Genomic DNA, 27,900 nt, shown 5'->3' with positions numbered 1-27,900 from the left:
AAGGCCCCGTCTGACCCGGGGATCGAACCGGCAACCTTCTTGCTGTGAGGCACGCGCACTACCTGCTGCGCCACCGTGCAGCCCAGTATTTTCCATTTGAAAAAATATTCATATACTAAAGGTCTTATTGTCCCAGTGAGCTGACAAGCACAGCACCAGGAACTGGAACACCTGGCAAATTAGTTACACCTGAGTCAGCAGTGGGAGGGGTCTATTAATCATCATTAACCAATGAGGATTTTAGGCAGAAAAACCGACTGACTCTCGAGGCCGAGACACAGACTCAAAGGATGAAAAAGTGCATCACATTTCTTTTTAGAATTTCTCTAATGTGTCAAATAGAGCTTCCAATGAACAGGTGCATTGTGGGAAGTGTGGTTTATGTTAGTTTACGTTATTTTAAAATCTGTGTCGAAAGACAATCATGCTTCTTCATTGAAACGTCACTGCTCACCAAATAAAACCTTGTTTGTTTCCCCTTTAAACACATTTTCAACATGACTGCAGTGTCTGCTGGCAGAGGAAAACCACACACGCCTGATATCATCATTTACGGCACTTATTGTTTGGGAATGTGGACTTTCTCCTGCAGGCTCATGCTGCACCTCTCCGACTCTCGGGATGGGATAGTTTTCCTTTTTAAGGCAGGTTCATCAAAGCTCGTCCCCCCACGGGCGCTGTCATTAACAACCTGCACCGCCTCGCCATGTGAGGACGTTGCAGAGTGTCGAAAGCCACCTTCCATCTTTGCTTCTTCACATCGTTATGTCATGAGATCACAGACAGGGAGGAAGAGGATGTTCTCATGAGACTGTGATCCAACAAGTCCTCTGAAATAAATGACTGAACGGGTTGTTTGTCATCGCCTACCGGACGTCCATGTGGTTAAGATTTGGTCACATTTAGAAACAAAAACTGCGCAGTTTACGTTAAAGAAAGATCGTGGTCACGGTAAGAAACAGCCTCCCTCATTCATTTCAGTGAGACTCGCTGTTGGCACAGTGCAGACGCCTCCTGCAGGAACACATGTTGTTGGTGATGATGATGACGTCCAAAAAACAACCTGGCTCAACTTTTGTCGCAGTGCAATGTGAGGAAATGCAGCAAAGTGCAACACTGGTCAGTCAAATACATGCATGTACACATTCCTGGCTGCTGTCACCACTTTCCAGTCCAATCCCATTGGACAGCGTTAGTCTGTGCAGGGCTTTGGCGTCTGATAAGCCTTCAAACTCACACATGCTCAAACTGCACTTCCTGTATCGTGTGTAGCTTAGCACAAACTGATGAAGAATCTAAAATAAGGTACAACATTATGAGGCAGAGAGGGAGAATGAAGAGGAGGTGGGAGAGGAGGAAAGGAAAGAGGTGGAGAAGGAAAATAGAGAAAAAGAGGAGAGAGAGCGAGAGAGACAGGGAGGGCATTTAGAGGGAGGAGGGGGTAAAAAGCGAGGGAGGGGGTAACTACAAATAGGCAGGGGCAGAGAGGTCTTCTTCAGTGCTCCCCTCTGCTGCAGCTGCGCCTCTCCTCGTCCTCCAACATGGCCTCCTTCAGCTCCTCCGCCCAAAGCGCCTCCTCCTACCGCCGCCACTTTGGCCGCGGAACCTACGCCTCGCCTTCCCTCAACCGCTCGCTGCTGGGGCACAGCGGCGGCAGTGGTGGGGGCCATGTCACCTCCAGGGTCTATGAGGTGACCCGGACCAGCTCGACGCCGGCCTACCGGGTCTCTTCCGGCTACTATGGCAAGCCCCTGGCGGCCTCACGGGCCTCCATCGGGCGCTCCTACGCCGGCATGGGCGAGACACTGGACTTCAGCCTGGCCGACGCCCTCAACCAGGAGTTCCTGACCACGCGGACCAATGAGAAGGCCGAGCTGCAGCACCTGAATGACCGCTTCGCCAGCTACATTGAGAAGGTCCGCTTCCTGGAGCAGCAGAACCAGGTGCTGGCGGTGGAGGTGGAGCGTCTGCGCGGCCGCGAGCCGACGCGCATCGCCGACCTGTACGAGGAGGAGATGAGCGAGCTGAGGAGGCAGGTGGAGATCCTGACCAATCAGAGGTCACGCATAGAGGTGGAGCGGGACAACCTGGCCGACGACCTGGACAAGCTCAAACTCAGGTGGGAGGGGCAAAGACGGCGTGTGTGTTTCTTTAAGAAGATTTTGTGTGTGTGTTTCAAATGGTTTAAAGTAGGTTTATGTGTGTATTGGAAAGAAAAAAACGACTTTAAAAAAGTTAGTTTGAAAAAGTTTGAATGTCAGATCAAGAGAAGCCTCCCTGCTGATGCAGCGTGTGGATGGAGAGGTGGATGAGCGGGCGGATGAGTCTCCGCTGGCAGCATCATCAGCTGTTTGCTGAGGGTACAGGAAGCGTCTTTAAACCCTGGTGAGTGGGTTCGTTTTAAAGGAGCATGCCGTGTTTTTAAGCGTTGACCAGGACACCACAGCGAGACTGTGACTGACAACAAAAACTTCAGTTCTGCTTTCTGTGAATCACTTCGATGTCGCTGCTGACGTCTCCGCTTACCGTGAAAAAGATCTAGAATTAACCTCCACCTCCCAGAGAGAAGGCAGGGGATGACTCACTGTTGGTGCAGTGGGAGAAGAGTTTTATGAACTCGCCTACCGACTGTCAGCGAGTGCATGACTCGCTTCGCACTGAGAGGAGGAACCGGAGGGTCATTAGAACCACTTGACGAATCAGTTTCAGAGACATATTTTTGTCCATGACAGCAGAAGGTTGGAGGTGTTGCACTGTTTCATAATGATGGTGGAGACACTGACAGCAGCAGTCACATCCTCCAGCTGCTCTGCTGAAACTTATAACTTATAACTGTTTTGGCTGAAAATACTGCAAACACTGCAGTAAAATGTTCCAACTCTCACTGAAAATACTCACTTTGATACCTGTTGTGGAAACGCTGACATGACACAAATGAAACGTATGAATTTAATGTGTCTGAGGTTTGCAGAAATGTACAATCCCAACACTTCACTCTGGTCTCTGAGCTGCTTCTGAAGCTCTGCAAAGTGAATACTTTTACTTCTGATGCTCACAGCTGACAATACTTTCATACTTTTACTTGTAATTGGATACTTTTACTCATTACATTTGGTTGGATTAATGCAACAAAACGAGTGCAGACAGTGTTTCATGCAGCATATGACAGTGTGCTTCAGGTTGATTTCAGCTGGAGACAGAAAGAATAATTCAAACATCAATAATTCACATTTTCTGACACTTGTCTGCTGCTATCAATACAAACAGAGCTTCAGTCTCGAGCTGACAGTGAGCTTCGGTTTGGATCAGGCACACGATGAGACAAACGCAGTAGAAAGCACAATGTTTCCCTCTCAGACGCAGCGGAGGAGAAGGTGGCACGAGGAGAAAGTACTCAGTCTGAGTAAATGTACTTCATTACTTTGTGACACTGTTGAAGTCAAACACTCACCTCCTGCCCAGCGTCAGCTTTTATTGAATATTCTCTGAGATGTTTAACTTTAAAAATGATGGATGACACGCACGCACGCACGCACGCACGCACGCACGCACGCACACACACACGCACGCACACACGCACGCACGCACGCACGCACGCACGCACGCACGCACGCACGCACGCACCATGCCTACACTCTTCTATAAAAGGAGAGGAAAGAGCTCCCTCGTATCAGCGGCATCTCTGATGATCTGTCCTTTCTCTTCTTCTGTGGTTTACGTCTGAGGTGGCACTTTTACAGACTCAGAGGAGACGAGTTCAGTATTTCATGACAACTTCAGAGTTTTCACTCACAGCAAAACAGAAACAAAGCTTTTATCTGCAGTTTTATCTCCTCTTACTGGATATCTGTTTATTAAGGCCAGTTCTGCCACATTAAATGTGCAACAGACTCTGAATTTTTTTGGCTTAATAAACAAAAAGAGCATCTGTTCACTGCAGCAGAGGATTACAGTAACAGCTGCTGTCATGTGAGAGCTTTTATGGCAGCCATGAACGTGTTGTTGGCTCTTTGTCTTTTGCTTTTCAGTTCAAATGTTTGACTGGATGCTTAAAATGACCTTTAAATCAGGGCTGCAGCTGCCGCTGACTGACTGAGGTCTTTTGTATTTTGAGTTTAGTGGTTAAAATCTGACACACTGTGGGTTTTTTAGGATGATTGCACAATTCTTAGACTCAGTATGTTTGTCTACTTTAAGGTCACCAAAAATAAAGGAATTATTCAGTGTTCCTCCACAACATTCCCATTATTTCCTTTTGTTTATTCCCAGAGCTGCTCCATTTTAATAGCAAATATATTTTAAACAGCTTAAATTCAATAAATAAATGATGAATTAATAATCTGCGTTGAGATTCACTCACTGTCTGTCACCTCCACCAGACTCCAGGAGGAGATTCTCCAAAAGGAGGAAGCAGAAAACAACCTGGCCTCTTTCAGGGCGGTGAGTCCCTCACGCTTTACTCTTTGTGCTGTGTATTAATACACATGGCCTCAAGTATTCCCTCCAGTATTGGTTTTACTGCAGTAAAATCAGTGGTGACGTACGGAAGCGTTCCTGATCTTTGGAAATGCTCTTCAGACGATCAGAACTTCCTTGATTTTGTGCCAGTTTTAACAGAGACTTCTTAAAACTGCTCTGCAGGACGTGGACGCCGCCACTCTGGCTCGTCTGGACCTGGAGAGACGCATCGAGACGCTGCAGGAGGAGATCGCCTTCCTGAAGAAGATCCATGAAGAGGTTCTGTCCTGCTTCGTCCTCTGTTTCTCTGCTCATTTCCCAGGACTCAGTTATCAGGACAAAAAAAGCTGCCATCATAAAAACTCAGCTTCAGTGGTCTTTAGCACGCCGTTACTGCAAATGGGACAAAAATTGGACATTTGAGGCGACTTGTGAAGTAATTTGAAGGGGAAAATTACAAAGTTGAGGGAACAACAGAAGTATTTTGAGTTTATTTTAAAGAAATTACTGATATCTTTTGATGTGCATTTCAAATTATGCACATGAGCAACTTGAAGAGCAAACAGACGTCTTATGGTTATTAAGGATCAAGCGAAACCTCGGAGCTCAGTGACTCCTGTCCGTCTGTCCGTCTGTCCGTCTGTCAGAATCTGCTGCTACATCTGTGTGTATTAGTCACGTTGTGGGGACAGAAATATGTTTACACAGTCACATTGTGGGGACTCATCGTCCTTATGGGGACAAAAAAAGTCCTCATAGCCAGAATCCTTTAACTGTCAGGTGAAGACTTGGATCAAGGTTAGTGAACGTCTTCAGGAAACAAGTCAACGTAATGTCCTCTGAAGCGATGGAAACACGACTGTGTGTGTGTGTGTGTGTGTGTGTGTGTGTGTGTGTGTGTGTGTGTGAGATGACAAACGAGAGGACTGGGGAAGTGTACAGTTTCACACACAAAGCCTGTGTGCTGGCAGCAGGCCTGAGCAGTGTTGCAGCAGAGCACTGAAATCTCCCACAGCAGATGTACGGCTAAAATTACTCTGTGTACCGGCAGCGGACATCCGCGTCCCTGAGCAGCCCAGGCTTGTAAGCCTGCGTGTGTGTGTGTGTGTGTGTGTGTGTGTGTTTCCATCGTGATAAGACTTGATGGCTACATGATGCCAAAGCCGAGTGCTTGCTCCAGTGTTCGGGTGTTTTTCAGGATTTATATCAGCAAAGCAACAACTGCTGGAAGGGGAAGTTAAGACTTGATTGAAGTCTGAAGTGACAACTTTAAGTTTGTCTGTAAAGTACGATTCCAAGGTACTTGTACTTGTACTTGTACTTGGCTGAACACATTAAGTTTGTGTGTCAAAGTTCACTGAATTAGGTAGATTAGAAATTGCAACACACACTAGCTGCATCGTTTAACGTTGTGTTGCGTTGCGTTGTGATGCTCATAACACACACCTGACCCTGAAATAAAACCAAGACACACACACACACACACACACACACACACACACACACACACACACACACACACACACACACACACACACACACACACACACACACACACACACCACCTTGCTGACCTCCTCCCTCGTCCTGCAGGAGATCCGCGAGCTGCAGACGCAGATGCAGGAGACTCAGGTGCAGATCCAGATGGACATGTCCAAGCCTGACCTGACGGCGGCGCTGAGAGACATCAGAGCTCAGTACGAGGGCATCGCTGCCAAGAACATCGCCGAGGCCGAGGACTGGTACAAGTCTAAGGTGAGACAGGAAGAGACTGCTGGATTTCGAGGCTGGCACCAAAGTCTGGCCTGATTCTGAAGGAACAGATTATCCCTGGTGTCAAACCTTAGCTAATGACACGGTTTTGACCTTTGTGTCTCCAGGTATCCGACCTGAACCAGGCAGTCAGTAAGAACAACGAGGCCTTGAAGCAGGCTCGGCAGGAGACCATGGAGTTCAGACACCAGATCCAGTCCTACACCTGCGAGATCGACTCCCTCAAAGGCACCGTATGTCTCCCGCTCACAAAGACTCCGCTCTTTATCTGCACCTGAGCTCTGCTTCATTTCAGACCTGTCTCTGTCTCAAATCCAGAATGAGTCCCTGATGAGGCAGATGAGGGACATGGAGGACCGTCACGGACTTGAGGCCAGTGGCTTCCAGGACACCATCGCCCGGCTGGAGGTGGAAATCGCCAACATGAAGGACGAGATGGCGCGCCACCTGCGCGAGTACCAGGACCTGCTCAACGTCAAGATGGCGCTGGATGTGGAGATCGCCACCTACAGGAAGCTGCTGGAAGGGGAGGAGAGCAGGTGATGCTGGAGTCCAACAAGTCAAACAGCTGGACCAGGATTTCATTTCAGGGTTTCACTGAAACAACACAGAGGAATTTCAAACCTGCTTTAAGGAGGATTTCAAGTCCTGACTGACAGTTTGTTGTCTATAAAAATGGTTTTCATGTGAAATTCTGTTGGTACCAGATGAGAAAAGTTTGTTCTCATGCTGCCAGCCGGACTAAATACAGTACGCATCATGATTTCAACTCTGTTCTCTGTGTCTGTACAGGATTACCTTGCCTGTGCAGAGCTACTCCACCGTGAGCTTCCGAGGTATGAACAAACCTGCTGTTCCCTGAACGCACCACTAGAGGGCGCAGCCTCTATAGCCAGCACAGGGTCAGAGTTTTACACCAGATTCAGAGCTCATAAGCACTTAAAGGCCAATTTGATGATTCCTGCAGGAGCAGGACATGACATAATAAGCAAGATTAAAAAAAAAAAGTATAATTGATTAGATTTTCTGTGATTTTTTGATGTTGATCAGTACTACAAACTGTTTTATCTTCTGCCTCTAATACAGCAAAGTGGATTTAAAGGTTTAATAGATTCTCCTCTGCCATACTTTATTATATTTCAAACAGGAATGAACGTCTGTCGTGCTGAAGGTGATATTTTCTGTGTTTGAACAGAGACCAGCCCTGAGCACCAGCAGCGCTCCTCCGAGATGCATTCGAAGAAAACTGTCCTCATCAAGACCATCGAAACCCGCGACGGAGAGGTGAAACACAACGAAATCTTTCTTTGAGTTATTATGGGAATGAATAAAAAACAATTACATGCACCAAATGATAAAAAAAGAACAAAATGAAGGGTTTAGATTCAGTGTGATGCTCTAAACTGCTTTTTTCACACAGTTGAATCTTTCTGACCTGAACTAATGGGCTCACACTAACATTGATCAGTGTTTAGACGGGGGTCAGTGCTCTCTTTCAGTTCATTCTGCTCTAAATGGCCAGAGTCATTTTCCTGAACGGACACCTCTTCACCTCCTCGGGTTACAGCTCAGTCAGTGGCAGCTCCGTCTTTAATCTATGTACAAGCTGAAGTCGCCCTCACGACCTTTGACCTCAGCAAACGAGCATTTGGAGCATTGAGGAGCTCGCGGCACAACACAGTGATGTTTCTCACATCAGTCTGGAGGCATTTGTGATGCTTCCATGTAAACACACCTACACACACACACACGCACACACACACACACACACACACACACACACACACACACACACACACACACACACACACACACACAGCGACTAGTTCAGCCGAAGAGTGCCAAGCAAACATCCGATCCACCCGGGTGGAAACATGCTACACCTGCGGCTTCCTGGGAAAGCAGACATAGCAGGCATGCTCAGACAAGTCAGGGCTGCCCTTTCCCCCAGTGAAAGCTGCACTTTGTCTCCTTCACGTGCAGCTTTGTTGAAGGATGGCATGCTGCTGTTTTTTCCGCCTTTGGCAATGAAAAAAAAAAGGTCCCTAAAACTCACTGGGAAGCTCTTTTGAACTTATTTAACTGAGTTTGAGTCCTAAAAGTCTTGTTCTCTTAAAGAGAGTGACACACGTCTGCCAGTGCAGCTGGAATAACCCTTTAGCAGTTAAAAGACTTGACGTGCAGGACATGAGCCCGTCTCACACAGCATCTTTATCTCTCTTCATGTGTATCTTCTCTATCTCTGGACGTCTCCTTACCTGCATCTCTGTCCTCCAGGTCGTCAGCGAGTCCACGCAGCACCAGCAGGACATCATGTAACGATGCAGAAGATAAGAAGAAGACGCTCGTCTGCCCTCCCTGAGTGAGACAGACGAAGAAAACTGAACGAAGTAAAAAGACTTTAAACTCCTGATTCTGGCCTGTGCTGTGATATGTGAAGGCAGGGGGGTCTCGTTAACGTCATCAGGGTTTGTTCATCTCTGCTCTGCGGTGTTTTAGCTGTGACAGCACAGACAGATGAAGCTGGCTATGGGTGCACGAGCTGCCCTGCACAACGTCTCCATCTCAGTCATTTCTGTCCTTAATTTACTCCCAAACACCTTTTTTAAGAAGCAAGAAAATATTTTAAACTGCTCTCATTAGAAATCAGCTTGTTTCTAGTGTCTGTAGGGAAGAATGAGGAGGTCTGCTGCAGCGGAATTAAGAAAACGATCAATTATAGATAAAAATGACTTGAAAAGATGGAGATATTTACCTAATAATTAAATATTCAAATGTTGACTCTGCAAAAGGGTAAAAGCATTTCAGCATTAGCACTGAATGAAACACTCTGGTGCTATTTACGTTTCCTGCTCTGCAATTTTAAACTAAATGTCACTGTTTCACATCAGCCAGCTCATTTTTACCACAAAAACTGTGCAGATGGATCCAAATCCAGTGAAAATACAGCAGTTTCTTCTGGTTTCTTCCAACACAGCAGCTTCTGTTCCTCAAGGTCACAGTTTGGTCCAATCAGGAGCATTAATGAGGATAAGGTGAAGTGTGTTTGTGCTCGTCAGCAAAGGGATGCAGAAAGGACAAATGAGAAGATAGAGGAGGAGATGAAGAGGCGCCTGGAGATGAAGCAGAGATAGGAGGATGTGCGAGGTAGAAAATACAGGAGAGAGAGAGAGAGACAGAGAGAGAGAGAATCCCTTGTGACTTTCAAATATTATTTGCCAATAAAAGTAAAGTGGATTTCACGTCACTGCACATTGATGTCTGTACGTCCTTGAGTTAAAAGACGGCTCACACACACTGATGGTATACAGGCCCGTAGGAACACATGCTTTAATAATCATAGTCATAATTCAATTCTTGAAAAAAAAAAGCATGGAGTTACTGGCCTACAGTGATGAGACTGCACTCTCCTTTACAGAACGGCTGGAGAAATAAATAAATCAGCAAATAAATACATCCCACTGGAAAAGAACAATTAAATTAGAGTCCTAAGAAATGAAAAAGAAAGCTGAAACGATAAAAAGAAGGAAACAAAGTTAGTAAGTGCTGCGTTTTATGTACAAATTTCACATCGATGCATGTGAAGGGTGGAGGGCGGGGCTGGAGAGGAGGCCACGCAGGGCGGATCGGGGACAGGGCGGAGGGTGACATCATGCATTTCCGTTTCCCACAGATGAATAAAGTCGTTCCCTACATCTGCTTTTCCTTTAAAAAAGCTAAAGACGATATTCACATTTTCACTGGTGACAAAAACGTTCTGCTGTCCCAAATTAAGAAAATCAAAGCACATGATGGAAGGAGCTGTTAAGTACAGGCTGGTATGGCCACTGGTCCACGTCTGTCATCCTCTGAGCTGCATTCACACTGGCATCTCAGCAAAGCGCTGCTTTCCCAGGCTCACATTCTCAATTAGCCTGCTAATTATGAGATTGTAGTTGACGCTAGTCCGACCAGCCCAGAGAAAATGCGTTTGGCTGCTCAGATTTTGGCTGGAAGTCTGGTGCAGTTCTGCCCACTGAAGGCAGAAAAAGCTAAATGTATCCCAGAACTCATCTGAACCTGAGAAAATGAATCACGGTCTACTGGCGCTGAAAATGTTGAACAATGGCAGATGGTGGAGAGAAACGTATCTGTCAGCTACTCGTATGGAATTAAAATATCACTGCTTCGCTCTGAGAGGGCGAACGCTCTGCTCTGCAGGGATGAAACTCAGCTCGACAATTCATCAGAAACTGTGGTGACTCGTGAAGTCTCAGATGAGGTGCCAGTGTAAATATGGCTGTCAGCTAAAATCAAACCCTCCCCACATATCCAGGCAACTGTGAAGACAACAAGCTAACTCCAATCCTTTTTTTACCCTGCTTCGTGTAGCTCCATGGCTACCCCCTGGATAAAATCCCTCTGTGATCACATTAAATACAAAAACAAGCTGTCCACAGGAGATCTGCCAGTAACCCCCCTCCCGTTGCTGGATGGTACAGTTCACGGAGGGGCAAGGCACCCGTTAAAAACAGATTTCCCGGCCATCTCTTGAAGAGGTGTATTGTCCAGCACCAAGGGTGATGAAGGGTTTCATCCCTTTAAAAATAACGTGAAAAAAGTCTCTCCTCGTTTGAAGGACGATGGTTTAGTCCAGATGGCACAGAAAGCAAAAGATCCCGGTTTGCATTTAAGGGCCTTTACTTCCCTTCATAGATGAACGGTGTTGGACTGCGAAGACGCCTGCAGGCTGAGGAACTTGCTGCTGCAGCATCGGCTGAAGAGCGGCAGCAGCAGAAACCATCAGGCTGAACGTGGCCCAAGTCCGATTTTGATTTTCATACAATGCCTGTGTTTGAACCTGAGGCGGGTTTGCACTGAAACTGCGTTCCCTGATGGGTTTGACTTGAGACGGTGACTCACAGGCCCGGGCCGGGGACAGCAGCTTGTCTCAGGTTTCCACGTCGACCCTTAACATTGCAGCTGCGGTTTGTGTTCGTGTAAGTGCATGCATGCGTTTGTGCAGTCGAATCTACGGTGACAGTGAAAAGAGGTCATCCAAACCTCTGCACCACACTGACGCTCCAGCAGGCAGCCACGAGGACAGCGGAGCTCTATGACCCCTAATTTACTTTAAGTAAAGGGTTAAACATATTTTGCATTGTGGGTAAACCCCCCCCTATATATAATTTCATCCTCTCAGGGGTGTGGCTAAACCCAGATAATGTCTGAACCAAGAATCTCTGCATTTGAACCCAGTGGTGGTTTGTTCTAGCACAGGTGTGATTACACCCAGGTGGGTAGTGATTGGAGAGTCACGTATCTCCCCGGTGAAGGGTTGTGTTCAGGCCTCTGGGGGGTGGGAGGGCAGTCAGACCCGCAGTGAAGGTCCTGCAGCTCCAGTGAGGGGCGTCGTGGAGCCGCAGTCGTAGCCCACATCCACCACGGCGTGGGGTCCGCTGACCAGCCGGCTCGGGAACGGCTGCGCCTGCACCTGCCGGTCTCGGAAACTCTGGATGTAGCTCTGGATGGGACAGAGAGAGAAGCTGGTTGTGAGATAAAAGAAAGGCATTTCAGAAAGATTCAAAATACAACACGAATTAAAGAGAAAAATCTGCTTCCATCAAAATCAAGAAGCTGCACAACAATTCAAACACTGCTGGAAACCAACAGAAAACACAGCAGGTGACAAAACAGCAAATACAAGAGCAGACAACAGAGGATCAGGTGGCTCCTCACCGGCGAGAGCACGTCCGTGTCGTAGCGGCGGATAGGGTTGGGTTTGCGGCGGTAGGCGGGCTCGGCGTGAAGCTGCTTGACCTGGTGGTGGTGGGAGGAGGAGCCGTGCTTCTTCTTCTTCTTGCGGTAGCGGTCGTCCCGCTGACGAATCCGCATCACCTGCATCCTCCTCTGCTGCCGGCTGATGATTACTGCGGAGGACAGAAGGAGGCGGATGAGGCGAAGCTAATGTAGCTTCGAAGCTAAAGACAGAGTTTTAGTATATTTGGAAATGTCGTTGTTGCAGCGAGAAAGACTTTCGAACTGTCACATCCTCCTCTAGTCGGCTATTTGCTTTAAAAAGATTAAGGTCATTAGTTCATCGTTAGTTTAAGTCAGAGACATGCAGCTCAGAAAAACACCACAGCCAGTTTTCCTCACCCTTGGTGTGGGAGTATCCCTCAGCAGTCACTTTCCACTGGACCATGACACCCAGCAGGGTGAGGGCAGGCCACACCCCGAGCACCACCCACGTCAGCCAGCACACGGGCTTCCCAGGCGCTGCTTTCATTCGCTCGTACACGTACAGCACGAGGGCGAAGAGCTCCACGAAGTAGTCCAACGCCACGGTGATGACGGCTGCGCCGAACACCGCCGTGGACAGTGTGGTAAACAGGCGCTGCCACTGGAGGGTGAGCACGGCGAACAGCATGCCCAGGCCAAGCAGCACGCCCAAGGGCACCCAGACGGAGCGCGGCGGACTGTCGGAAAGCTCCTCCATGCCCACCAGGGTGGCCACGGCCACCAGCAAGCCCAGCAGCAGGCCCACCATAAAGAGGCCCACGCTGCGAACCAGCATGGTGACCAGGCCGCAGAGCGTGCCGATGCCGAGGCCGATCCCCACCGAGGCCTCCACGCTCAGCTGGGTGTCCAGAACGCGCTCCTTGTAGCAGAGCATGAAGATGACGATGGAGCCAAACATCAGGCCCGTCAGGAACATCACCGCTTTGAAGCAGCGATAGCCTGAAGTTAGAGGAGGAAACACGACGTCATTAACGGAGCTGTAACTTCACGAGTAACGCAGAGCAGCACTCAACTTTCAACTCACCAAAGAAGCAGTAAATGATGCCGAAGAGACAGCACATGGAGCAGACGACCGAGGGAACCACCTTGTAGCGCCCGCCAACCTCCTCGCAGCCATCCAGTCGCTCGGGGCTCAGCTCCTGGTCCGGCTGGGCCAGCGTCTCCAGGGTGGTCGCCATGGTGAACGGGAGGACAGAGAAGGACAGAGGAGGTGGACAGGTGAGGCGATCAGGTGGGAGGCGAGGGACAGGGGAGGCTAGGGAGCACCACCCAGCCGCATGGCTTTACCTGTGGGTGGAGGACAGCAGAGAGGACGATGGGGTTAGAATCACCTTCATCAAAACACTTTCTGCAGCACAAGCACGTGTTGCGTTCACTGTACATTCATCAACTGGAGCAAATAACGTCATTAAAACTGAAATACGACTGGTGCGTTCAAGGCACCTTTACATAATGCATGAAACACTCAGATTCCCATGATCCTTCTGACTTGACCAGTTGAATTTGCAATGATGTCACTGCGGTGAGCCAGACCTGTCTCCAATCCAAGAGTCCTTGAATGCACCACCATGTAGTTTCCATAAGGTCCGATGCTTCTCATCACTCTGATTGATCATCAATCTCAATCTCTCGCTTTAAAAAAAAATAACGTTAAGCGTTCCTGGCAGGTTTTGTCAGATCTGCGTGCTCAAATTGAAACCGTGAAAAACCACCAGCAGGATCCAAAGGCTCAGCGACACAGCCGGCGAGCGAAGCCTCCGTTACACTGTTAATAAAGAGGCTTCAAATGTGCAGCAGTGTAAAACAGATTTTGTTGTGCGTTCACACACGCAGAGTTTGGCATCCCTCGACGGGAAACAGCAGATAATAATAGCTCAGACGACAGCGGGTGTTCGAGCTGGGTGGACGAGGCCGATCAAACCCTCTCTGCTTTTGATCAGGAGCCATTTAAAGGGAACTGCCGACCTTCAGGCCACTCGAGCACCAACTGAACGCAATTTCACTCTCAGTGATTCCATCCTGCATCAATCAATCTGTCATCCAGTCCCTACATGAGGTTCGTCTCATCTAAAATACAAGATAAATGTCCTTAGAACCCTGAAGCTTACCTGTATGATCAGGTAGAGTTCATATTACATTCAGATCATAGCCCTTATTCTCATTCAGTCTTGAGTACATTTGAGTTTTCAACCTTCTTCCTTCTGTTTCCTTCCCTGCAGCCTTTTCCTTACTTGCCCTTTGAAATGAGCAGACATTATCTGTGATTAGTCTGTCTCGCCGTCCACGCAGCTATGCACCCACAGTTCTGTGCAGCACTCACTTTGTGTCCTTCCCTGCAGCATTTCAGTGTCTTTATCGTATTTTTGTGTCCACGTCAACATGCAGTTTCTCATTGATTGGTTAATTCAGTCTATCTATAGTTCCCACGTTGCCTCTGCTCTCTCGCTGTCCTTCCCTGTCCTCATCTGTATTCCAGTGATGTCCTCTGTTAACAGCACTTAGTAAATGCATTTCTCTGGACTTTGTCCCTCTTCCAGCTGGTCCTTGTTTGTTGTCGTGTGTTTGTCCAGCGTCTGTCTGTGCACACCTGTCAGAGACCTGCAGCGGCGCGGCGACTCCTGACATCCCTGATCAATCTCACCTCGTCTTTCGCTTCCTCCTGCCTTCGTCGTTCAGACCTCTTTCTGCTTCCTCCCTGTCCTCCCTCGCATCCCTCTGAACCTCCCACCATTCTGTTCCGCTCAGTACACACTTCAAACTAAGAACAAAGGGCTTTACGCTTCACTCCCCTGCATTATATTATACAGAGCAGGAAGACACTGATGCATGGACACACACTGTGACGTCCTCCTACCAAACAGCGACGTGAGCTACTGATGGACAGGTCTGATATCCAGTCAGGACTATTCTTCAATACACAGAATGGCTCAGAAAACACGAGTGTGACGCCATGTTTGATTCAAACACCCGAAATTCAAAACAAATATTCAACATCCCACAGCGTTCAGGAGAACAGAGAGCCTGAATCAAACACTGGACTGAGCAGACGCATGCATCATGTTTCTGAAGTGAACTGAAACTGAGGACAGACAGCAGTCTCCTTCCCACGCCTCCTCCGTCCTCCCCCTCTGGCTGTTTTGGTTCTCTCCATCTCGGGGTGACTTCAGTCCGACTGTGGGAGGTTTCTGGGTCAGAGGCGCTTATGCAACTTCTGTCTGGCGAACTTCTCGAGCTCCCCCATCCCTCCTCGTCTGCTTTCCTCGCACATCCCACTCCTCCCTCACCCGACCCGACCTCCTCCTTCCATACTTCTGTTTCTGCTGCTCACCTGACTCAGATTCCAGTCCTCCTCTCCGTCACCTCTGAGACTGACTTTCCTCCCTCTGCTTCCACTTAATTACCTCCCTGAGGGCTGCGTCGCGAAGGGGTGGATAATAATGTGTTTGTGTCACGTATGGAGGTTGAAACTTGTCTGGCATGTTTGGCGATATAGAAGGAAAACAGACAAAGTGTTGAGCCAAGTGCTAAACCCTTATTCTATCAAGCCTGTGCTGCTCTGTGATGCAGTGATGACAGGAGTGACGCTCACTGAGGCTGAATGATGACTTCTTGAGTGTGAACTTCATCCACAGCAGACAGCATGGGGGCTCCACACGAGCCTTTGTACCCCAAAATACTCAAATGATGAACCATAAAGAGATGCTGCAACTGGATCTAAAAAGGGCTTTCAGGAAGACGCGACTCCTAAAGAGCATCTGACGTGTGAGGCCATGTGGAAGGAGCGCTGGAAGGAGGAACGCAGCACTGCTGACGCTGACATTTCCACGCTGAGTAACACACTGTGGACATGTTGGCATCACACCAGCTGGCTTTGAGAGGTGAGCAGGATGCATCCGACAGTCCACGACCACAGACGACATCCCATCTATGTCCGTGCATAAGGGAGCCGCCCATGAAAATCCTGGACCTCCTGGTCTTCTTCTTCATCGTGAGCTCCTCTTTGTGAGGACTGTGAGCTCGTGTGTGGAGCAGGAAGTCAGACTGCACTGCATCGCCACACCTGGCATAAAATGTGCATCTGCAGCAAAGATATTAATTGTTTAGAGCTACACAGACAAAAGTGGGAGAAATGAACAATTTCATCCTCACTGAGGCCCAATGACTGTTTGTGTTTGCTGCTGTGAGTGTGTGTGTGTGAGTGTGTGTGTGTGTGTGTGTGTGTGTGTGTGTGTGTGTGTGTTAGCATTTGAATAGAGCCATAATAGCAGCAGTCAGTCGGAGGAGGCTGATTAATAGTGCAATAAAACCACAGAAATGTCTTCAGAACAAACTCGTACACACTCACAATACTCAAACACACAGACACACACACTCACTGAACACACACACACGCGTTCTGTCTGCATTTTCATCCGAACATGTCATATTAATAATCATCTTTTGGTGGAGGATTAGCAGGTTGCTGCAGAGTGACCCTGCGTGTGTGTGTGTGTGTGTGTGTGTGTGTGTGTGTGTGTGTGTGTGTGTGTGCGTGTGTGTGTGCGTGTGTGTAAGCATTAAGCCGTTTTGAACGGCATGTTTGCAGCAGGATCATCCTCTGTGGAAAAAAAGCACAGACAGAAAACAAACAGAGGACTTCTTCTTCTGCTGTCCGAATGAGGAGCAACAACAAAACACGGCTCTCCTCCTCCCTCCCTGCTTCCTGTCTGTTGCCATGACGACGCAGGGATGCTGACAGGCAGCCAGCAGCCGGCCCTGGTCCAAAGCCTGACCAATGGAAGAACAGCTTCAACTCCCATAGCAACAGAATGAGAGCCAATCAGTCGCCCCGCCTGCTCCCTTTGAATGTGCTCATATACGCCAGTGTGTGTGTGTGTGTGTGTGTGTGTGTGTGTGTGTGTGTCAGTGTTATAACAGCAGGTTCTGCTACTACAGAAACCCTCTTCAATTATAAATAGAACATTCCATTGTTAATGTCCTGAGAGAGACACACACACACACACACACACACACACACACACACACACACACACACACACACACACACCATCATCATCAATATGACATATCGGATGTTTTCCTCTAAAAAATGTGAATAAATGCTGAAAAGTTAGCGGAGCGTCGTCAAACTGTCCGTTAAGCAGAAGTGTTGAACTGAAGTGAGACAATCTTGAACTGTGAGATGTGATGAAGAGTCAGCGATGTGATGAAGAGTCAGCGTTTGGGTCATGTGTGCATGACCTGAGTGGATCATCACTGATTAACTGAGCATTAACGGATCGTTTAACCAAGCTTAACTGCCTGAAATATATAATTATCAGAGAGAAACGAGGAGATTCAGAAGTTACGCTGAGACAAAAGACACTGATGGACGGATAATTAAGCAAAGCACAAGAGACGCTGTGTGACTAAATAATGAGGAATCAAAACGGCGGCTCAGTCAGACTCCAGCGTCCTCAGAGACGGAACGTCCTGAGCTCTCGTCCTCTGCACAGTCCGTCTGTCAGCCTGAAATAAAGCGAAAAGCCACATTGAGCTGCAGCGGATCACCTGAATACGGAGCGCCTGCAGGTACCTAAAGGTTTCTTCTGACCTTCTTCGCTGCACAGATCGGCTGTGCTAGCATCCAATGACGCGGGAACACAAAGACGTGCGGTTTAACAAGCGGTTTGTGGATCAGTCGATAAGACCCAGACACACTGACACAGATGTGCAGCCATTTCCACCGCTGACATCATCAGAGCGAAGGGCAGGAGAGCGGACGAAGCCTCTTCATGAATAAACAAACGGAGCCTGTTAACACACAGACGGCTGAGAGCCACGTGTGGATCAGGTCCGACCTCGAGACCGCCGTCCAGGCGTTTGTGTGGTTTGTCTTCTATTAAAAGGGCTGCTGGCTCAATCATGTGTTCACAAAGCGGTGAACCTCCATCCTCGCTGTCGCCCCTTTCATACCCAACCATGATCCTCTCACCTGTTTCCAATCAGCCTGTTTACCTGTGGAATGATCCAAACAGGTGTTTCTGGAGCACATCAGACTCTCAATAAGCAGATATTTCCAGAACTATGACATAAATATATTTAGGACCTGGATCACCCTCTGAGTCCTGAGCTCTCCTCTGGAGGATCAGCGCAGGATGATCTGACATCTTGGATACGAGCGCGTTCTGCTTCTGTTATTCTGCGTTAGAAGATTCAAAAATAATTCAGTTTGCAGAACAGAACAGGCAGAGGAGGAGACATGATTCATTTTGCTTTCATGCATCTTAATGAGCTCCGTCCCCGACGGAGACCGTGTGCAGAGGTAAACCTGGGATGAAGAAGCCTCGCCTGACTCCACTCTTTCTTCTCTTTGACTCTGTCAGAAGAATCAAGCTGAACCCGGTTTGACGTCCTCGTCTGGATCGCCTCGACTTCTGAGCGTCGCCTTCTCGTTTCTGTCTCTCCATCGTTTTCCCGACACGTTTCTGTGCAAATGCACTAATGTGAGCTTGTGCTCAGCACACAGAGGCCTGTGTGGGTTTCATAACCCTGTGACTCATGAAATCTGTTCGTGATGCAGTTACTTAAAAATATTTTTGTTTTTTTCTCCTCAGTCTGCTGATGAAAGCCAGCAGAGAAAACATGTTCATGTAAGAGCTTCAGCTGCAGCTTCACGTCACTCAGCTGAAATCTTCACTCAACGAAACATGAAACTGATGGAGGCGCATGCTTCAGCAGTGTGTGTGTGTGTCTGTGTGTTTATCTCTGGCTTTTGGACCGTCACCCTGAGCTTTTCTTATTATTTATATTCATTAGAAGAAGATCAATAAATACTCTTTTGTTGCAGCTCTACTTTTAGATTTTTGGTATTTGAGACGTTCGACTTCATGTTTCAGCTCTACAGACTGAAGCGCCTTCTTACTTCCTTCTTGGCTTCCAGATGAACTGATCTGAGACCAGTTATCAGCAGCACAGCTGAACCCTCCTCTTCTTCATCATCACTACCTTCACCTTCACATGTTGTTTTTCTGCTGATGTCAGATTTTGAGGTCAGAGCTGCTTTTATCTCCTCAAACGAAGCAGTATTAAAAAATGTACAAATGAAGTATGACGCATACTCAACTATTACTCAAGTGGTACTCAGGGACGACTTGAGTACACTTCAGTGTACTTGTAGGCAACTAAAACAGTCCAAAGTGTACTCGGTGCATTCTATTCTTGAAAACCAACGTTCCCGAAAAACAACAACTCTGCAGAGTCAAAAAAAGATCATGAGACCATCTGTGCGACGCAACAAGTGTCCATGTGTCACGACGACAACGCACAACGTGAGCGTGTGTGTCGCAGTCGTGACTGACGCCAAGGCCTCGACTCAACCAGACGCCAGACGCCAGTGTGACTGTTCCTGGACCAGCTGCACCAGAAACAAGTCGCACATGCAGCAGGCATGCGAAGGTGTCTGAGTGACATGTTCAGGTGCAGCTGGGAGATGCAAGTTCCAGCCTAAAGACTACAAAAGGTACAAAGAGGACAAAAATCAAGCAGTGACTCAGTGAAGAGGAGCAGAGTTTAGTTTGACACTCACTGCATGTTTCTGTTTGCTCTGCGTTCACCATTCACCGCGTAGCTGGCGAGCCCATTTAAATTCCAGTAACTGTAACTTTAATATGAAAAAGTAATTAGTTACATCGGTGCTTTCGGGTTATTCAAGGTGTCTACAAAGCATCAAACTAAATGTGAGAATAATGCCCCTAAAAATGGCAGATTTCTTCAGAAATCCTCAGAAATTTACACCATGAATAACCTGGAAAACGTGTAAAACTGAAAAGTTTGGAGTTCAGAGACGTCATATTTAACACACTGACTCACGATGCGCCACACAAACAAACACTGAGACCGTGTGAGCAGGAAAAACTGGAGAGGGAGAAATAAAGCCAAACGAGAGGAAAAAGAAAAACGCCGGCGGCCTTCCCACCATGCCGTGTTGCGTAACGGCCTCGTAATGCATCACTCACTGTGCTGCAGCTCCTTTCCAAATCACTTCGTACTGGCATCGATTCAAAACAGGCAAGAATCAAAAGCATTTCTGCGCTGCGGACGAGGAAAACGCTCCTCAAACAAAGGAAAGAAAAGTTCAGCTGGCCTTTCTTCTGACAGCCATCACTGTCAGACCCCCCCCTTCAAAGGACGGACAAAACACCTGCTTCCATTACTCATGAATCCAACAACTAGTTTCTCAGTAAGCCCACAGAAAGTTTCCTTCAGGTCGGACAGTCCTGAACCATCTGTTTATTTACTCATTTGATGAGCGTGAACGATGTTGACATCACTGTGTGGAAAATGTGTACAGAATCCCAGAAAGCTAAAAATGAACAATAAACATTATATTTAAGTCTGATTTGGAATCAGTCCTGCTGCTGAAATGATCAACGCATTAATCATTTGACTGATTATCTCTGATAAACTGAACATTTTCAGACGCCAGCTTTAACTTTATGACACAGTGACGACGTTTATGAATCACATTAACTGAGCCTGAACTGAAGAAATGATGATTTTTCTGAGCAGATTTTATGCAAAACTACTTAAAATAACAGGAACACAAAATACAGAAACTAAAGCCGCTCAACAACTAACAGAACTCTTCAAACGTGTGGAGGGTCATCGATTTAAAAAGAGTCCAAACTCCACTGAAAGCTGATTTTCTGGATGTGGACTTGCTGCTCAGTCTGGTCTGAAGCCCTGAAGCGCAGCAGAAACCTGCTCCGTCTCCATCACTGACCTGAGATCTGCCGGTCTGACCGAGGCTCACCGCGTCCTCATCCTCAGCCTCTCAGAGTCTGCACGCCGGCAGCTTGATGAGAAATGAGCAGAGCGCACGACGCAGACAGACCTCTATCAGCGTTGTCCGGGAGCCATCCGAGGTGACGGGCTGCCAGAAACGGGCCGTTCACGACGAGCTGGGAGGAAGCCGCTCGCAGCGGAGGACAGAGTGTGTCACCGGTTTCCATGCCGATAGCCTGGCACGTCCGCCGGCGTCCTTCTGCACGCGCCAATCAATTGTGTCCGGGGCTGCAGAGGAAACGTGACCGTGCGCAGGGGAGGACGCGGCCGGCGGCGGCAGCGTCAGTGTGTGTGTGTGTGTGTGTGTGTGTGTGTGTGTGTGTGTGTGTGTGTGTGTGTGTGTGTGTGTGTGTGTGTGAATGGTGTGTGTCGTCACGTGTCCCCGTCAGACACAAACATTGACAAGAGGCAGGTCAGATGGGCTAAGACACGACATGACAGAGCTGATCTGAGAACAGTGGCAATGAAGAGGCCATGACAGGAATTCTGCTTTCCAGGGAACGCCGCGCATTCCCAAATGGAAGGGCTGGAATTTCCCCAGTTTTTAGCCTCTAACCCTGCAGCGTGCAGACGGGAGTTTGGCCTTTCGTAAGAATATGTGGACTACTTTCCACATCCACCTTAAAGAGTCTTGTGTCTGCACGACTGAAAAGACCTAAAGCTGTTTCTCTTCTCTGTGAGACAAAATCAAAGCAGGACGAACTTGCTCTGAAGAGACAGACTGAACCAGACGGAGACAGGACTGAACCAGGCGGAGACAGACTGAACCAGACGGAGACAGGACTGAACCAGACGGAGACAGGACTGAACCAGGCGGAGACAGACTGAACCAGACGGAGACAGGACTGAACCAGGCGGAGACAGGACTGATGGCACTGTCATGTCTGGATGGTAAGCCAGCAGCTGGTTAGCTTAGCTTAGCATAAAGACTGGAGAGCCCGGCTTGGTCCAAAGGTAACAAAGTCCATCCAGCAGCAGATTCACAGTCTCACATAGTTACGACAGTGAAGTCTTTTCAAATGAACTGGAAACAGCATGAAGAGCATGTTGTCCTCTTCTTCGCCGTGAACAAACCTTTGTGTTTCTCACACAAACAGCTTTGGGAAACAGTGATTTGTGGTGAATGTGATGATCAGCTGATGAAGCTGTGGAGCTGTGGCAGCGAGGGAGCGACCATGTGCTGAACAAAAAAAGTCTCCATTTTCACAGAAGATCTCACTCTCTGTTCGACCTGACTGACAGCGAGGATACAACCGAAACTCGCGGGAAACGTTCCCAGGACGTTCTTCAGTGGAAGATGGCGACTCACAGCTGACTCAACAGATCACAACAACAGCGCCGTTTCGTGACTTGTGCAGATGAACGTTATTTGCGGCGGCTCTCACCCACAAACACCCGCACGGCTCTGGGAGATGAGGCACGAGCGCCGGCGCCAGCAGGCCGAGGCGTCCTCACACCTCCTCAGATGCTCGCCGAGCAGGTTGCATAAGGCTGACAGCGAATGGCTGCTCCGCTTATAAAACCATGTGGAGCTGCTGTCACCTGCTCTGATTGGACAGAAGCTGCTCATGGGGAATGGGAGAGAAGAAGAGGAGGAGGAGGAGGAGGAGGAGGAGGAGGAGGAGGAGGAGGAGGAGGAAGACACTGGGGTCTTTGTCAGGCTGTTTTCACCCTGACAGAATGCTGAGAGGGCAGCATCGAACATGTGCCTCCAGATAAACTATGTTCATCTCCAAAATGCCAAAAAATAAAGCTTTTAACACTTCAATACTTTTTCAGAACCACGATATGATTCCCATTAATCAGATAGATGAGATAGTACAGAAAGAAAGCTATAAAATATCAACCCGAGGCTTTCAGAGCGCCGCGCTCGTTTCTCTTCTTCAGACAAACTGAAGCTTAACATTCAGAGTCCAGTCAGACTTAAGGGACAGAAAACATTAGACAGCAAAAAGGTCAAGTTTAAGATTGTGACTTTGGAAAATCCTGGAAATGTAAGAATAAACATGACAGAGTTAATATGGAAGTGTTGGGTCTGTGCAGTTAAAGGCCGTCAGTCCCGAAAGGAAACGCTCAATTGAACAGCAGCCTTTTCCCGTCGCTAACACTGCTAACACCTGCAGGGTCCTCTCAGGTGTCATCACACCTGCAGCAGCGAGTTCAAGGACTTCCAGGAACTAAACGCATCCTTACATAACGGCCACCCTCCTACAATAAAAGCTTCTGTTGCTCTCAGCGTGACTGAACGGCCCCCGAGCAGCTCACTGTTCTCCCCAGCCGCCATCGCCGCCGCCGGCCTGAGGGAGCCGCTCCGGAATATCAATGATGTTTGTTCCCGCGGAGGAGAGGCGAAACGCAGGGTTACAGCTCGAGTGTTAGCAGATCCACAGAGCAGGAAGAGAGAGACACAAATACTACACCAGCACCTGTGAGGTGAAGAGGAAGGAAGGCCGAACGATGCGTCAACGTCACGGCAGCAGAGGCGTTCACTGTTAGATCAGCTGATCACGACTGGACGGATGTTCAGAGTGATCGAGTGATCGAGTCTGTGACTTAAGCTGATGATGGGGCACGATCAATATTCGAATAACAATCAACTATTTCAGTCCATTACAGCGATGGATTTGTTCCACTCGCTTCACAGTCAGGAAAGAAATGTTAAGTCCAGCCTGGCGCCGTCCTTCACTCCATCTCCTCCACACAGCGAGCACACAGCTCACCAATCACACGCTGGCATCAGATCAGCACAGCTGATTGGCTCATTCCCACATTCAGGTAGCACATCCTGTTTATCCTCCTGCTCTTAGCATAGAGATGAGTTTTGGACAGTCTGACCCTCTGAGGTCAATAATCCTGCCGGCCAGTGTCACTCAAAGCTCGAACACTTCAGCGGTCAGAGCGCATGAAACGAGTGAACGGCCGGAAGTTTGGAAAGAGGCGCGCTGGTGTCAGGACGGCTCCACTGACGGATTTCTGAGGAAAAGCTGCTTTCAGTGCCGCGTATGAGCGGCTGTTCTGCTAAAGTTTGATGGTTCAGGGGTCTAAAATGTGTCTGACATCACTGAGGTCAGCCTGTGCTTTCTGGCTCGTGAAACAACAAATGAAGCCGATCAATGTCTGTAATAATTAATCACACTTGTACACACGTGCAGGAACAACCCATGATCCTCTCTGCTCAGCCTTACGTGCCACCTCCAACGACAGCGCGGCACGTGTGACCGCGGGGGTCGACGCCCCTCGCGGGGTTTCCACAGCGAGGAGCTGCGATCGTTGGCCGCCATCAAGCCAATTATCTGCAGCGCTGATGCTTCAGAGTAACGAACCGCCGAGCTGCTCCAGTTAATACGACGTAACGTCCATTTTTCCACGTGAAAGAATCCGCTCTGACCTGCTGAGGCCGTGAATCTCTCTGCTTCACACCACTGGAAACCCAACATCTGGGAGTTTTACTGACATTTAGGACTAATGCTTCATTATTCATGTGAAAAAAGGATCTATAGGCTGATCAATAATGAAGATCATCCATGCTCTGAGGCACAACGTAATAAGCTGGTTGCAGTAAATAAATATCATTTCTGTGTAGTTTGGGGATACACACACACACACACACACACACACACACACACACACTTTGATCAATCAGGTCTGCAAATGTCTTGTTTTGTCTGATCAATAGTCCAAAACCCAAATATTCACATTTACAGTGATATAAACAGAGAAGTGCAGCAGTCCTGATGGATAAATGAATTGTGAAATGAACTGAAGCCACATTTCAGAAGAAATCGCGGCGCTTCAGCAGTCCAGGGTCAAAAGAGGACAAGTTCTGAAAAGACGTTGAGTGATCCTGAAGCAGGACGGAGCAACAGTTTCCAGAAGAGTCCAGACTGTCCTGAGGCTGCTCAGCCCGCCTCCCTGCACCTGTCCGCTCCAACACTCTGAGCAAACATCTGGCCTTCAGCAGCCTGCAGGTCTCAGCTCAGTCTGATGCCCAACGCTAATTAGCTCACCTCACCTATCATCACCGCTGGACCCTGAACGCCTCGTGGCAGACTGACATGAACGCCACGCTTCCTGCTGATGATGCCGGTTGGAGACACAACACGGTAAAAATGCAACAGCTGAAGCTCTTCATTAAGGTCAAAGCCCATCTGCTGAGTCCATGTGAGGGTGGAGGAGATGTGAGTGCTGCTGCAGGCTGCAGCTGAACAGGACAAACTGAGCCGACGCACAAAAAGCACTTCATATTGTCATTCTCAAAGAGGTAAATCTGATCTGATTCAAGGCAAAGTCCTGATGATGACTGACGAAGAGCACAAACTGTAGCTGATGACAGTGACGCTGCAGCCAGAGGATGACCTGTGCCTTCAATGCATCACAGTCAGGCACACAGGAGGGTGAGGGACGAGGGGGGGAGTCGAGGGGGTGAGGGAGGATGGAGATGCTGACCCGCGAGCGGAGCCGAAGCGACGTGTCGTGGCGTTTTCATTCCCCTGGTGGGCTGCGGGGCTCGGGCCGTGCCGCCTGACTGCGCTGATAAGACGGCGGGCCGACGCACAGCGAATCCACAAAGAGCTCACGGAGGCGGCTGGAAGTCTGTGGGGGGGTCATCAGCCAGCAGGTCCTCGCACTGCTTCACTGCTTCAGTCTGGACAGCTCAAAACACGTCTGGAGGTCTTTCTGAGAAGACACTATATCTTCAACTTCCTCAGTTAGCTTGCAGTTCCCAGAATGCCTTTGAATGACCTCCAGGGAGCATGAATCCAGTTTACGTGCACTGGGTTTCGTGGGAGAGTCAAGCCCAGAATTCTGCACAACTTTGAGCCTTAACAGGATTCAATGACTGGAACTGAAAAATCAGGCAGGACGTGTTCATCGAGGTGAACACACCTGAGATGTCAGAGAAAAGCAGGTGACATTCCACCTGCTTCTAACCCAGTAATTCAAATAAAAATCTGGTTTTCAAGTTTATTCTGCAGAAAGACCAGAAATCAAACCCATCCTGCAGGCGGACCCTCGAGTGTCTCCAGCCTCCAAAGCGTCTCACACACAAACACATGAAAGGTCTCCACGTTCATCCAGGTCCTCCAAACCAAACCTGAAGTCAGTGTCTCCATCAGTTAGTCTGCTGACCACTGACCATCACTGGAATCCAGAAAAATCTCCAAAGAGACGTCAATAAATGTCCTGTCAACACACAGTCAATAAAACAGAGCAGAGACACAAAGCTGGAAGCAGGACCACACCGGTCCTCAGTCCACATCCTGGTGGATTCAATCAGCCAAATTATCTGGATCACTGCAGATTAAAGTGAGTTCAGTGGAAGAGACACCTCTGACCTGCAGCGTGTCAGAGACGGATTCAACCTAAACTGAGTTTAAAACTGAGTTTAAAACCGAGTTTAAAGCTGCTCCTGTGTTTGTCTGAGAGCCTTCAGGGACCACACTGGTCCAGACCTAAACACATCATCTTCTCCATCATCCGTCTGCTCTGTTGAGAAGCGACTGACCGACCGTGATGCGACCATCCGGGTCAGACACGACCGACCTCAGCCTCGGTCACGCGCAGCCGGCTGATCTCAATTAAAACCTCAATGGTCTCCATTCAACAGCCCGCTGTGGCCTCCAGGAAGCCCGTCCGCCTCCGCTCCGAACCGGCATCACATGTCCCGGTTTCATCATGTATGACAGCAGGTGTGTGTGTGTGTGTGTGTGTGCGTGCGTGCGTGTGCGCGCGCGCGTGAGACAAAAGAGACGCACGGTGCGCGTTGACCGGACACTCACCATCATCCCCGGCAGGTCGACGCGCCTCGTCCGCGCTCACATGACGGCAAAAGGATCCTCCTGAGCCCGAAACGCCGACCGTCCGCAGCGTTTTCTTCCCGACCTGCGTGCACTCCCGTCGGTGTGGAGCTCCGTCTCTCCCCGGCAGCCTGCAGGGCGGTGGGTCCCCGACCTGACTACTCTTCCATGGGGAATAAACACACATAAACCGGCTGGGTGGACGAGTCCCCGGGTTACAGCGAGCAGGAGTGCGCGTGGAGGCAGGACACGAGCTGTCTGACCATCCAGGCTCCGGTCTGGTTGGATGGATGTTGGATGGATGGATGGATGGATGGGTGGATGGAGGATACTGAGCCTCGCGGTGCGTCGGGTGAAGAAGGTGGCCTCCGCTGCAAAAAATGACGCGTCCGGACTCGCGCTCACTCTGCTGGGAGGAAAACAGACGTCAGCAAATTCCGCAGCGGCTCCTCGAGGCTGAGACTGTAACTACATCCCAAAATAACAACACCACCTGAGCTTTACTTTGGAGGGTCAGTTTGTGCATTGTCGGATTTATTTTTCTGTATTTTTATCCTCATAAAACACGCATTTACACACAGACAGGCTGGAGTTACATGTGGCAGAATGTGAGAGTCGGTTTATCTCCATGAAGGTTTTTACGTGGTTTTGATGCAGAATAACAAAGCAAACAGAAAAACAATTCAATGAAAACAACAGAAACACTTCTTAAAATGAACTGTTTTGTGCAGGAATGTGCAAAATATTCATGCGCAAAGGTTCACACGAAGCATGCAGCTGTTTTATTTAATCAATAAAAACAAAGAGTGCACAGTCTTCATCTACAGTGTAAATCCAGCCGGACAGGTGAGGGAGCTGGACTGATGCTCGTCACCTGCAGAGCTCCGGTACATTTCCGGTTTCTGTGCTGACTCTCATCGCTGTGAACGTCTGTGGTGCCTCAGAAAGCAGCTCTCCTCCTTCGACTGTCAGCGTTTCATTTCCTGCAGCTCCGGGAAGGAGCAGCTTCCTGTTGAACGAGCGCAGCGCTTCAGTGCGTCCAGCAGGGGGCGGTATGGACGCTCACAGCAGCTGACCCACTTTTCATCCCCAAACTCCCAAAACTTGGTCGACAAAGAGATGAGTGGGCAGACCTCAGTGATCCTCTGTGTCCACACCCTCAACCAAACTCATGACCGGAAGAAACACTGCTGGACTGACCTTAAACACACCTTCCTCTTCTTCACCCTCAGCTCTTCATCTTCTTCAGTTTATGCCAGCCTGT

At 48.8% G+C, this 27,900-nt stretch overlaps 2 protein-coding genes across 3 annotated transcripts; one reads left to right on the top strand and one right to left on the bottom strand.

Annotated features, from left to right (window-relative positions):
* Positions 1-1,541: 1,541 nt before the first annotated feature.
* On the top strand, positions 1,542-8,586 carry desmb (desmin b). The gene is made up of 9 exons (XM_070957844.1): positions 1,542-2,119; positions 4,380-4,440; positions 4,642-4,737; positions 6,052-6,213; positions 6,339-6,464; positions 6,550-6,770; positions 7,024-7,067; positions 7,427-7,515; positions 8,509-8,586. The coding sequence occupies exons 1-9, from the start codon at positions 1,542-1,544 to the stop codon at positions 8,548-8,550; spliced, it is 1,419 nt and encodes a 472-aa protein (XP_070813945.1). The 3' UTR covers positions 8,551-8,586.
* Positions 8,587-9,529: 943 nt separating this feature from the next.
* Positions 9,530-27,646, bottom strand: tmem198ab (transmembrane protein 198ab). 2 transcript variants are annotated; one of them, XM_070957575.1, is made up of 6 exons: positions 27,511-27,646; positions 26,619-27,042; positions 13,037-13,299; positions 12,370-12,951; positions 11,950-12,140; positions 9,530-11,734 (listed from the first exon to the last, which is right to left on the bottom strand). In XM_070957575.1, exons 3-6 carry the CDS (start codon positions 13,188-13,190, stop codon positions 11,582-11,584), a joined length of 1,080 nt encoding a protein of 359 aa, XP_070813676.1. In that variant the 5' UTR covers positions 13,191-13,299; positions 26,619-27,042; positions 27,511-27,646; the 3' UTR covers positions 9,530-11,581. The 2 variants fall into 2 exon arrangements, with proteins under 2 accessions (XP_070813676.1, XP_070813677.1); XM_070957576.1 differs by lacking the exons at positions 26,619-27,042; positions 27,511-27,646 and adding an exon at positions 20,777-21,170.
* Between the last annotated feature and the right edge of the window lie 254 nt (positions 27,647-27,900).

The sequence above is a fragment of the Chaetodon trifascialis genome, chromosome 24 (genome assembly GCF_039877785.1).
Source record: "Chaetodon trifascialis isolate fChaTrf1 chromosome 24, fChaTrf1.hap1, whole genome shotgun sequence".
Taxonomy (NCBI): domain Eukaryota; kingdom Metazoa; phylum Chordata; class Actinopteri; order Chaetodontiformes; family Chaetodontidae; genus Chaetodon; species Chaetodon trifascialis.
The sequence above is the reverse complement of the archived record's forward strand: the minus strand, read 5'-3'. Positions and strand labels throughout refer to the sequence as shown.